The 11,239-nt window shown below is 54.8% G+C and overlaps 1 protein-coding gene across 1 annotated transcript; it reads left to right on the top strand.

Moving 5' to 3' along the window:
- Nucleotides 1–395: 395 nt before the first annotated feature.
- LRRC47 (leucine rich repeat containing 47) lies at nt 396–7,528 on the top strand. Its single transcript, XM_075437517.1, has 7 exons — nt 396–1,031; nt 1,123–1,569; nt 2,329–2,445; nt 3,605–3,720; nt 4,607–4,709; nt 5,143–5,232; nt 6,174–7,528. The coding sequence occupies exons 1-7, from the start codon at nt 396–398 to the stop codon at nt 6,411–6,413; spliced, it is 1,749 nt and encodes a 582-aa protein (XP_075293632.1). The 3' UTR covers nt 6,414–7,528.
- The last annotated feature ends 3,711 nt before the right edge of the window (nt 7,529–11,239 follow it).

Below are 11,239 nucleotides of genomic sequence, written 5' to 3'. Positions count from 1 at the left end.
GGGACAGAGGGTCCCTTGTTGCCGTGTTTAGACCCCCCCCTTGCTGCACCCCGGGTCAGGGGGTCCCTTATTGCTGTGTTTAAGGTACACCTTGCTGCGCCTAGGGGCAGAGGGTCCCTTGTAGTGTTTTAACGTACCCCTTCCTGCACCCCGGGGCAGGGGGTCCCTTGTTGCCGTGTTCAGACCCCCCTTGCTGCATCCAGGGCGCGTATCTGGCCGGCGGGGTCTACCCCCGGCCGCGCCGCCGGCTCGGCGCGGGGTCTCGGGGCGGGGCGGGGTTTCCGGGCGGGGCGGGGCTCTGGGCGGGGTTTCCGGGTGGGGCGGGGCTCTGGGCGGTGTTTCCGGGTGGGGCGGGGCTCGGGGCGGGGTTTCCGGGCGGGGCGGGGCGTGGCGCGATGGCGGCGGCCTGGCCGGAGCTGGAGGCGGCGGCGCGGGAGCGGCGGCGGGAGCTGGCGCTGGCGGGCGCGGCGGTGGCCGAGCGGGTGGCGGCGGGCGGGGGGCGGCTGCCCGCGGCGCTGCTGGCGCTGCCGCTGCTGCAGTCGCTGGAGCTGAGCGGGTGCGCGGCGCTGCGGGAGCTGGGCCCGGGGCTGGCCGCCGCCCTGCCCGCCCTGCACACGCTGGTGCTGCGGGGCAACGCGCTGGGCCCGGCCGGGCTGGGCGCGGGGCTGGGCGGGCCGCTGCCGGCCCTCCGCCTCCTCGACCTCTCCGGTAACGGCCTGGAGGCGCTGCCCGCCGCGCTGGGCGGGCCGGCGGACGCGGCGCCGGCGGGAGCCCCGGCCTTCCCGCAGCTGCGCAGCCTCAACCTGAGCGGCAACCGGCTGCGGGAGCTGGGCCCGGGGCTGGCCCTGGCCGCGCCGCAGCTCCAGGCGCTGCTGCTGTCCGGCAACCGGCTGCGGGCGCTGCCCGGCGGGCTGCTGCCCCCCGCCCCCGCCGCCGGCCCCGGCCCCTTCCCGCTCCTCAGCCGCCTGGAGGCGGCCGACAACGAGGTGGCGGAGCTGGGCGCCGGCATCGCCGCCCTGCCGGCCCTCAAGGTGGGAGCTGGCCCGCGGCCCCCCCGGCACCTCCCGGCCGGGTCCCCCCCTCCCCGCCGCCGCGCCCACCCCCTGTCTCTGTCCCTTCCAGAGCCTGGACGTGGCCAACAACCGGCTGCAGGAGCTGCCCGCCGCGCTGGCCGACTGCCCCCGCCTGAAGGAGGCCAACTTCAGGGGCAACCAGCTGAAGGACAAGCGGCTGGAGAAGATGGTCAACGGCTGCCAGACCAAGGCCATCCTGGAGTACCTGCGGGCCGGCGGCCGCGGCAGAGGGAAGGCCGAGGGCGCCCGGGAGGAGGCCAGGAAGAAGAAGAGGGAGAAGCAGCAGCAGAAGGATGGCGGGGACGGGGAGCGGGACGAGCTGGAGGAGGCGAGAAAGCTGCTGGTGAAGGTTCTGCACGTCTCCGAGAACCCGGCACCCATGGTGGTCAGGGCGAGCCCGGGCGTCAAAGATGTTCGAGCCTTCATTGTGTGCTGCGTGCTGAAGGGAGTGAACCTGCAGCCGGGAAATGCGCTGAAGAGGTTCCTGTCTGCGCAGGTAACTGCTGCGGTCTGGTGTTTCTCGTTTGCAGAGGGAATGTTGTCACTAGCAGCGCTGGAAACGGACCGTTCGAGACCCCTTCCAGCAGAGAAGTTTCTGAAACTTGGGGTGAAGCTGCCCACTAGCCGGTGGTGAGGGCGCGGGGCGATGGCGCAGCGTGGCCTGGGCCAGGCCTGGCCACCAGAGCTGGTTCGTGAGGAGCCCAGCAGGAGCTCAGATGTGGCCGTGAGAGGGTGATGAACGCGCGCGCATCTGCGTCGCCTCAGTTGCAGCCGCTTGTGAGTGCTGTGGAACCTGTTGAGAACTAATAACAGTTCTAACTTCCGCGCTGGAAGTACGCTGGTTTGGCTCCAGGTTCCCTAATCCGCGCTAAAACTGTCTCGCACGCCTGACCTTCCCCCCGAGGCGCCGGGGCCACGGGCTTCGGCCCGGCGTTCTGCTGGCCTGCCCTGCAGTGGCGGGGGTTAGCTGCCTTCCGGTTGCGAGATCGCGCGTCTGTGATTGCTCTCTGATTTCAGGCTGCGTAGCTCCGAGCTGAGGAACACGTTGTGTGCTCTGCTTCGTTGTCTTTACTTTTCGTTTGCAATTCAGATAAAATTATTTCGCAGGTGAAGAGAAGGGCTCCGTTTAATGCAAAAGGGCTACTCAACTAGCTAGCAGTGCTGCGAACATGAAATATCAAAGGATCTGAACCCTAGGAGGAATAAATAATGTTGATATTGCTGGTATATTTTGATGGCATTCTTTATGTTCTAGACTAAGCTGCACGAAGACATCTGTGAAAAGCGGACAGCGGCCACAATTGCCACCCATGACTTGCAGCTGGTCAAAGGCCCTCTGACATACGACGTTCGGCCTCCAGACGAGCTGAAGGTAGGGCCAGTGGCATCACTGGGCCTTTCCACTTTTTTTCCTTTTGTTTGTTTGTTTCTTTTTCTTTTTTGCTTACCCTGTAGAACCTAGAAAAGCTAAATCCAGGAACTTTAATTTAGAAGCTGTACTAGCTTTCCTGCTACCCTGCTGTAACAAAGCGTGCTTCCACAAGCCTCACCAAGCTACCTGGTGTTACTCCCGGACAGGTCAGAGTGCATCTGTCTGAGGATGTAATCGGAGAAAGCAGGCAGACGTTTTTTCCCCCTCTGCAGACGTTCTGATCTTGCTCAGTGTGTGCCTCTGCTCAGGGTGGCTGAGGTGTGGGTGTTCCGCTGTTGATCCTTTCTCCTGTGTTGTGGTGTCACTGCCTTCATGTTCCCTGGAGGTCCGTGTGTGTCAGGATGTGCCTGCAGTCTCCTGCAGTGACCGGCAGCAGCCTGGAAGGCAGCCGAATGACAATCAGCGCAGGTTCTGTGCGTTTGCCCAGTCCTGAGTTGTTCATGTCGCTGCTTTCAAAGAAGAGGGAAGAAGAAAAAAAAAAAAGCTTGCGGTACATTTGTGTGACACGCTTTTAGACAGCACTTGTAACTTCAGTCCAGAATATAAAAGTGACTCTTCAAACTCGTCGTCCTTATTAGGCCTGTTTCAGCGTGTCCGTTAATCCCCTGCCCCAGACCCGATCTCGCTGAAGGATCGAGCAGTTGGGGTACGCTGACTCTTGGGGGCTGACCCAGAGTTGTTGTTGCATGCTGCTCTCGAGACCCCTTGGGTTTGTAACCGCTCTGTGCATGGGGCCTGATCCTCGGGAATCAAGTCTTTGTTTGCTGATGGCTTACAGAGCCTGTCGTGCATGGCTAGCAGGTTTTCATTGTTCAGTAAGTAAGGACTGGAGGAACTGGCTAAGAAAACTGTCCCCACCTGGTTCCGTACCAGCAAATGAGCCTGTTTTTCAAGCAGGTGTTGTAGCTCACACAAAGGTTTAAACTCCACGTGATCATAGCAGTCCATGTGAAAGTGTATTTCCATATTGAATAAGATGTTAGGAATGACGGCGTACAGACGTAATGGGTTTAATTATGGTCTTGCTTGCAGGAGAGTTTTAATAACCCTAGTGTTTGAGTCACTGAAACTCCAGTGTTTGTTTTCTTGTGTGGTGTAGATAATGCCCCTGGGCCGAAAGGAGATCAAGGCAAAGGATCTTCTCCGCCAGCTGCACTTAGAAGCTGAGGAGCAGAGGAAACAGAAGAAGCGTCAGAATGTTTCTGGATTGCACAAGTCAGTATGCTGACCTCTGGTTGTTTTTTCTTCAGGTGAAGTTTGGTAACTCACTCTCGTATGGAAAAACGGTACAGAAGCAAACGTGCTCGAACGTCTGACGAAGCACGTTCCGTAATGGTGATGGGGCTAACGAACCCTGAACGAACTTTTAGGAGTTGAGATGAAAAACACCGAGCTGAATTTATACATAAAGAGTAACCTGGAGTGAAACGAGGATGATGAATGCCTTCTGTTGTTTCTAGCTGCAGCAAGAGTAGATTGGTGTCACATGGGTTGTTCTTTGAGGTGACAAATGCATTGAGAATAGCAGTAGAAAGGAAATGAGGAATGAGGTGTACGTCACGCACCTTCAGTAAGCTAAGCAGATGAGAGGCACAGTAAGTCTGCGTGTAGGAGCAAGCGACCTGTGAAGCAGAGTGTGGCACTGCTCTGGCCTGTCTGGTGCTCATGCGGAGGTCACCACCCATATCCGTCACTCGGACAGCTTGGGGAGGTTTGCCAAGTACGTGACAGGAGAGCTGTGTATCACCACAGTAAGTGAGAGGGGAAATGAAGTAAGCTGTCTGGAAGAATCAGATAGTGGACTCCGATACTCCTGTTTGAGCACTGGGATCCCTGAAAGCACGAGGAGCATGTCTGTCTGCTTGGACAGCGTGGATGTTAAAATGGGAGTTATGGCTCTAGCCCATCCCCTCCTGCCGCTGGTGGCTCTCCTCAGCTGTATCACCCTGATACTGTTTTGCTGGATTTTAGTGCTCCCACTTCTGTTTTCGCTGCGTGGTGGATCAGGAACACACCAGTCTGTTTGTGTCACTGTTTTCTGCTGTTGTGTCCAGCTGCTGTTTCACTTGTTCACTTTTTGCTTCTGTATCTTTCTTGGCAGGTATCTCCAGTTACTGGATGGCAAAGATAACTACCCGTGTCTCATGGATGCCGAAGGCGTTGTGATTTCTTTCCCACCAATAACCAATAGTGAGAAAACAAAGGTACTCTCTGTTAGTGGAAATACATTAATTAGAATTAAACGGCGTTTCTTTTTACCAATAGGTATTTAACTCCAAATGGAAAGATGCACGTGGTTCTGTGAAACTTGTGATTGCGTTCCGAGTATAAATCTTCACAGCCTGAATCTCTTCTGCTAGATGGTCAGACTGAGGTGGATCTTGGAGTTGTATTTTTTACCCTGATAAATCTGTAAAGCTCTGGCAAACTGTCTCACAGGGGTCATTGTCCCTTTGCAGAGATGGTTTTATTGAATGGTGAGAATATGGTTTTTTGACTTGTGAAGAAGGGCATTACTCTACCTCTGGTAGAATTAATGACAGCCTTTCATTCAGTTTGTGTATCACAGCATTGCCACACGGCTGTGGGTGAGTATGCTCTGATTCCTTACTTGCTTTACCTGTCAAATTCTTACAGATCAGAAAAGACACCCGTGATCTCTTCCTGGAAGTGACAAGTAATACCAGTCTACAGATATGCAAAGATGTCATGGACACACTAATTCTGGTAAGGCACAATAATCCCCTCTGTCCTTGATGTGCTGCTCAGTGAAATGTTTAATTGCTCACATGTATTGAGAAGAATAGAGAAGCTTATTGTCATTATTGTTACTATAAGCGTTCCCTCTCCTTTACTTACTCTTCCATTCTTGCTGTATCGGAGAAGGTTTTTATGTTCTTATATCCTGAGTAACTACCAGACCTTAAAACACACTGGAGTAAATCAAGTTGTGTTACCACACCTGGAAATTTATGGTTTGACTTTCAATGCCTCCCCCTTGTTAGTGAGCTCATGGCTTCAGTTGCTGCCAATAAATTCTTATAGGGAGGCTTCTCACCTCGGCACGTCCGTCAGTCGGCTGGCTTGGCCCTGTCGCTACTACAGAGTTAGCTTTCAGAGAGCAGCAGGACAGTCTCGTCAGTGCCATTCAGCATGCTTGCTTTTAATTAAAGCTTTCATGCTGGAAAGGGTAAGACTTGGTCTGAGGCGAGGACAGGATAGTATGCTGTTAAACACTTTGCAAGATCAGTGTATTTCTTCTTGTCCACTTAGCATAAGCTGTAGGGCACGCTGGTGAAGGCTGGCTGATCTGTGTAGCTGACACAAGGCGGTAACGGAGGCAGTTTCACACAGAGTGAAAGCAAACTCGTCAGTGGTGATCCTGCAGCAGGCCCTCACTGCTTAGAACCCAGTCCTGTGACACAGCACAGCTGCGCTGTTCAACGTAAAAACGGAGCTATTCAGAGGAGCGGGACCTCCTGGAGATCGCAGGAGTGGCAACAGCAGAAGCCTTTTCAGTTTCCTGAAGGATGCTGACCCACTGAAGGAACGTTTTCATGCAGATGTTCCTCGAGAGGCTGGCCAGATCCATGCCTGGGAAGAAACTTGGAGTTGTTGAGGGCTTTGCTGCAGAATTAATCTTGTTTTCTGTGTTTTGCTTATAACAGAAAATTGCAGAACTGAACAGATTTACCTTGGAAAATAAGGAAGACTCAGGCTCGGATAACGAATCTGATGCTCTGTGTGGACCAGTGAATTTGAACCCCAGCCAAAATGTACAGCCGACGAATTTTCCGTTGGTGGTGGAGCAGGTTCGAGTGGTGGACACAGATGGAAACTTGAAAGTACTTTATCCTTCGAAAACTGACCTAGCCACAGTTTCCTCTCTTCTGACTGTAATACGTTAGCAGCTGTCAAAGCTAAGAACATTATTCCATTTTCTTCTTCCCCCCCATCAGCAATGCAACTTGTACGCAGTGAGGCGGTTTGGTTTTTTTAAGGAAAAGATGCAGTGCATCCTGCCTGGGCATGTAAAAACTTTACAGTTGGATCAAGCTACAGCAAGGAGCATTGCATTCTTTGAGCCTTAACAGAAAGTCATCAGTATTCTGACCAGGCAGAGCGAACGGCGTCTTCCAGTGCCATCTTAAAGGCAGGGAAGGCATTGGAAGTCAGAATGCATGAACGTGTAGAGAAAATCGTTGTGACATCGTGGTGTTTATGAAATGAGTGCTGTCGTATTTTTGTGCAAGATCACTGTTTGCTCCTGGTCTGTTCCAGCTAATTACTATTTTAGCAGCTAAACTGAGAAATCCAGTAGGGGACAGCAGTGAAACAAAGTTATGTGCCGTGTACCAGTGCTGAGGACAGAAGGCAAAACTACTTCGCTAACATCTCGTTCTGCACAATTTTATTTTTATATCTGGACTAATTGTGAAAATTTAATTGCTGTCAGAACTTGAGGAGTGATTTTTAAAGTGATGTTTTCTGTGTTCAGACATGAACACGGCTTCCATTTTTAAGTGAGTTGAATGGGCTGCAGGGGTTTGTGTATCTTGCTGCATTTTAGAGCCGTCATCCATCCTTGCGGAAATACCAGTTGTAGTGACCGCGTTGTGTACCCGTTGAGTTACTGTCGATCGAGCACTCAGGAAGTTCAGTTGCGTTCAGAGGGCTAATGCTGCCTTACATCGACACTACTCAGGCTCCCCGTCTCCCCAGCGCACGGGCGCTGGTGCCCAGCGTGACCCTCCTGGAGCTTTCTGTGTCAGACTCCCGCATGAAGAGTGTTGGGGACACCTTCCAAAACACAGGTGGAGTCGTTCGACTTTGTGCAGTCTGTGGGGGACTTCTACATCTGGGCGAATGCGAGCCTCTCCGTGAGCTAGGGTGACCCACGGATTGACTTCTTTCTGTTAAAAATTATACAGAGCTCTAACTGAACTTCCAGATACTGTGTCAAATACGTCCACCTGTTGGGACTTGCATACTGAACAGAAAAATAAAACAGTTCTCGCAGTCATACATCTCTGTGACTTGTTTTGGCACTGGTGAATTTTTGAGTCGTGTAACTACACCAACTTGCCCAAGCAGCTGTCATATGCTGCAGAAAAGGGAACGTCATGCTTTCGAGCCCAGCTTTGTAGCCCAGCACTCCCTAGCAGTGCTTCGGGCCTCCCCGTGAAGTCGCGTGTTTCTGCAGACCAGTGATGCAGTCAGCGGTGCTCTGGGTCAGCTGAAGCAGGTGAGTTGGATATTCCGGCAGAACTTGATTTTAGTAAAGTGAGTTTAATTTGTTAGCACGTTACCATCTGAAAGCCAAGGAACAGGCGCCTGGAGTGAGCGAGGTATTCTGAGCCGGCCGTTAGGGCTGCTTTTCGGGCCCTCAGAGACGCTGCCTTGCGGGACTCTCCCCCCCCTCAGCGCTCGCAGGCGACGAAGCAGACGTGTCCATGCTGCGGAGCGGGGGGACCTTGACGCCTTTCTGTTTCAGCATCTGATGGAACTCCATCCGTTAATTATTTTCTGAAAGTTAGGGGTGCGTAAAGGGGTGGGGAGGCGTTAGGCGGGAAGCAGTACTGCAGAGCGTTCTGCTGCCTCATCAGTCCCTTGCCAGCAGCTGGCAGCAGAGTTTGAAAGAGCCATTGAGCTGCATTGCCTCCAGCAGCTCCTCATCGCGACCTCTGCCTGGGGAGCCTTGCTGCCGGCTGTGCTGAATGTAGCCTCAACTATTTTGCTTTGATATCTTTCAAACTTTTGATACGAGAGGAAAGAATTAGGTGTGTTTAGTCTTTATATACAGTTCTTTGGCATTTGCGTGGATTTACAGAGACTACGCTGTCAGACTTGGACAAAGTACTAGTGAGTGATGGAATGGAAAACCCGTTTATATGAAATTATAGGCAGTTTGGCTGGGCTTCACTGCAAGTACCGCGATAATGATGCGTTTCGGGGTGGACTGAGTCCCTTACCCAGGTACCGGGCTCTGTGCTTGCTGCCAGGATCGCGTGCTGCAGGAGATGGCTTTGAGGTGGTATCTGTTACTCTGTGAGCCCGGAAGGATGCCAGAAATCTGGTGATGTAACTGTTCTGAACTCGAGTTTCTCAAGGGCTCTTTTCAGTGGTGCCCAGCGACAGGGCAAGGGGCAATGGGCACAAACTGAGGCACAGGAAGTTCCGTCTGAACATGAGGAAGAACTTCTTCCCTCTGAGGGTGACGGAGCCCTGGCCCAGGCTGCCCAGGGAGGCTGTGGAGTCTCCTTCTCTGGAGATATTCCAGCCCCGCCTGGACAAGGTCCTGTGCAGCCTGCTGTAGGTGACCCTGCTTCGGCAGGGGGGTTGGACTAGATGACCCACAGAGGTCCCTTCCAACCCCTACTATTCTGTGATATTCTGTGATATTCTGTGATAAGGGCTTCTGGTATTTAAGGCCCGTTTGCTTTGTCAGGGACGTAAGAGCTGCGTGCTAAACAGCTGGGAAGCAAATGGACTGAGCGTCCTGCTCCTCTGGCCCCGTGGCCGCAAAGGGAAGCCGGGGCCCGGGAGCAAAGGGCTGCAGTGCCCCGGTGCCTCTCGCGCTGTGCTTCTGCCCAGGAACCAGTCCAAGCTTTCAGGTTCTCTGCCCGCAGTGGCTGAATCGTCCCCCAGGAGGGAGGCAGGAGTCCGAAGCGAAGGAGGCTGCGCTTACCCTGCCGGCGATGCATTCGAGGGCCGCTCTGGTTTGCAGCTCGCTGTGCTGCAGTGTCTTGGCGTGGCCCTGGATCGCCTCGCGGGCCCGCTGCTGCTTCTGGACGTGGCAGCGGCCGCTCAGGACCTCTGCCCGCAGCTGGCTGACCGTCCCCTGTAACTCGCTGCTCAGCTGCTGCTGCTCAGCCAGCTTGGACTCCTGTGCTGTAACCACCTGAGGAAATACATAAACCGAGCCGTTGTAGCCAGGGGGAAAGTGAGCAGCTTTGGCTGCTTCTTCCCAGGGTCTGGCCCAAACGCTGCTTTTGTGTCCTGGGCAGAGTCTGCAGAGTCTGTCCACTAACAACATGGTAACTCTTACTGCTTGGCGTTTGCTCTGAACCTCCTGGATTGAGTGGGTTGGTTGGGTGGGTGGGTTTTTATGTGGCAAATTTCCCCCAAGCCAAGAACAAGCACAACTGAGCAGCCGCTGGCCCCATCCACTACCTGACTTCCCACTCGGGTTGGATTTCCCGGCGCTGGGGTCTGCGTTTGACCCGGGACTTCTTTCTACGCCTTTAGAAGGGCGTCTGAACATGAGGAAGAACTTCTTCCCTCTGAGGGTGATGGAGCCCTGGCCCAGGCTGCCCAGGGAGGCTGTGGAGTCTCCTTCTCTGGAGATATTCCAGACCCGCCTGGACAAGGTCCTCTACAGCCTGCTCTGGGTGACCCTGCTTGGGCAGGGGGTTGGGCTGGGTGACCCACAGAGGTCCCTTCCAACCCCGACCATTCTGTGATTCTGTGATTCTGTGGATGGTGCCTCAGCATTGCTGACCTTGAGGACTGCAAGCCGTGTGGCCGTGGAAATTCGGCTTGCTGTCAGAATTACTGGCTTATCTGACGGGAATAGATTTATTAATCTTTATAAAGTGGTGTTTCCACTTGTGACCTTACATCTGGACCTTTAATCTTAAAATAATTGAAGCAGAAGGACAGTAGAATAATTTTAATTCGCTTCTGCTCCGTTAAACTTGCAGAAACTCGGGGAGCTCTACTAGAAGTCGAGAAAGCCGCTGCAAACTCGCGCCCGGTCGGCTGAGTGGGTGGGGGTTGGTGGTGACCACCCCGGCTCCTGCGCGGAGCCGCCGCTCCGCCTGCGGCGTGGCTGCCGGGTGCAGCGGAGCGAGCGCGGGCCCGGCTCTCGCCGCTGCCGGAGGGCACTGTCCCTGCAGCAGAAGCAAGACTGCAGTTGCCAGGTGTTGTAATTCCCACATGTGCTTTTATTGTGTTACAAAAAAAAAAAAAAAAAAAAGAGAAACCACAGCTATAAAAATAACACATTTTCCAAAGATAACGTTACAAAAAATACCGTTCATACCAGGTTTGGGGCGCATCGGTTAATACTGCCGGGAGAAGCCTTAGCAGTGAGAACATGAATGATCGTTTCAAAACCTTTAAAGCATTAAAGTGCTTTAATGAGCCGTTCTCTTCGGGCACGCGTTCACGTTCCGGTAGCGCTGAAGGCGCCGTGCTCCGAACCGCTGCGGCGTGGAGGGGTGCGACGGCCCTGCGGCTCGCCCGGGCGCGAGAGCGGAGCGGAGCCCGGCGCCGCGGGCTGCGAGGGAGAGGAGGCCACCCCCTGCGCGCCGAAGGCTCCGAGCTGTTGCTGCACGCCGGGACGAAGGGAGGACCCGGGCCCGGGGGCTGCTGCTGCGGCGGAGTTTGCGCTCGCTTGCCCGTGATGCTGCCTTCGGGTGGGGACGTGGCCTGCGAGGAGAAGGCGCATCGCTGCGGCGCGCCCGGCACGGGTGGGACCGGAGCTCCTCTTCCTCAGCTCTGCTGGTGCGAAGGCCTGGGGCTGTGCGAGGGGTCTCCTGGCTCCTTCCCCAGCCTGGGGGCCGTGGGACGCAGCCGTGGGTCTGCCTTGGGAAGGTCTCCGGCACAGAGAGGAGGAGACGCAGGAGTGGAAAGGGGCCGGGCAGCGTCGTTCCTGCATGGGTTCCCTCAGGCTGCCCGACGTCTGGAGCGGCCGGAGGCTGAGGGGGCAACTGCAGGAGGTCCCTGCCCG

The sequence above is a fragment of the Opisthocomus hoazin genome, chromosome 16 (genome assembly GCF_030867145.1).
Source record: "Opisthocomus hoazin isolate bOpiHoa1 chromosome 16, bOpiHoa1.hap1, whole genome shotgun sequence".
Classification (NCBI taxonomy): domain Eukaryota; kingdom Metazoa; phylum Chordata; class Aves; order Opisthocomiformes; family Opisthocomidae; genus Opisthocomus; species Opisthocomus hoazin.
The sequence above is the reverse complement of the archived record's forward strand: the minus strand, read 5'-3'. Positions and strand labels throughout refer to the sequence as shown.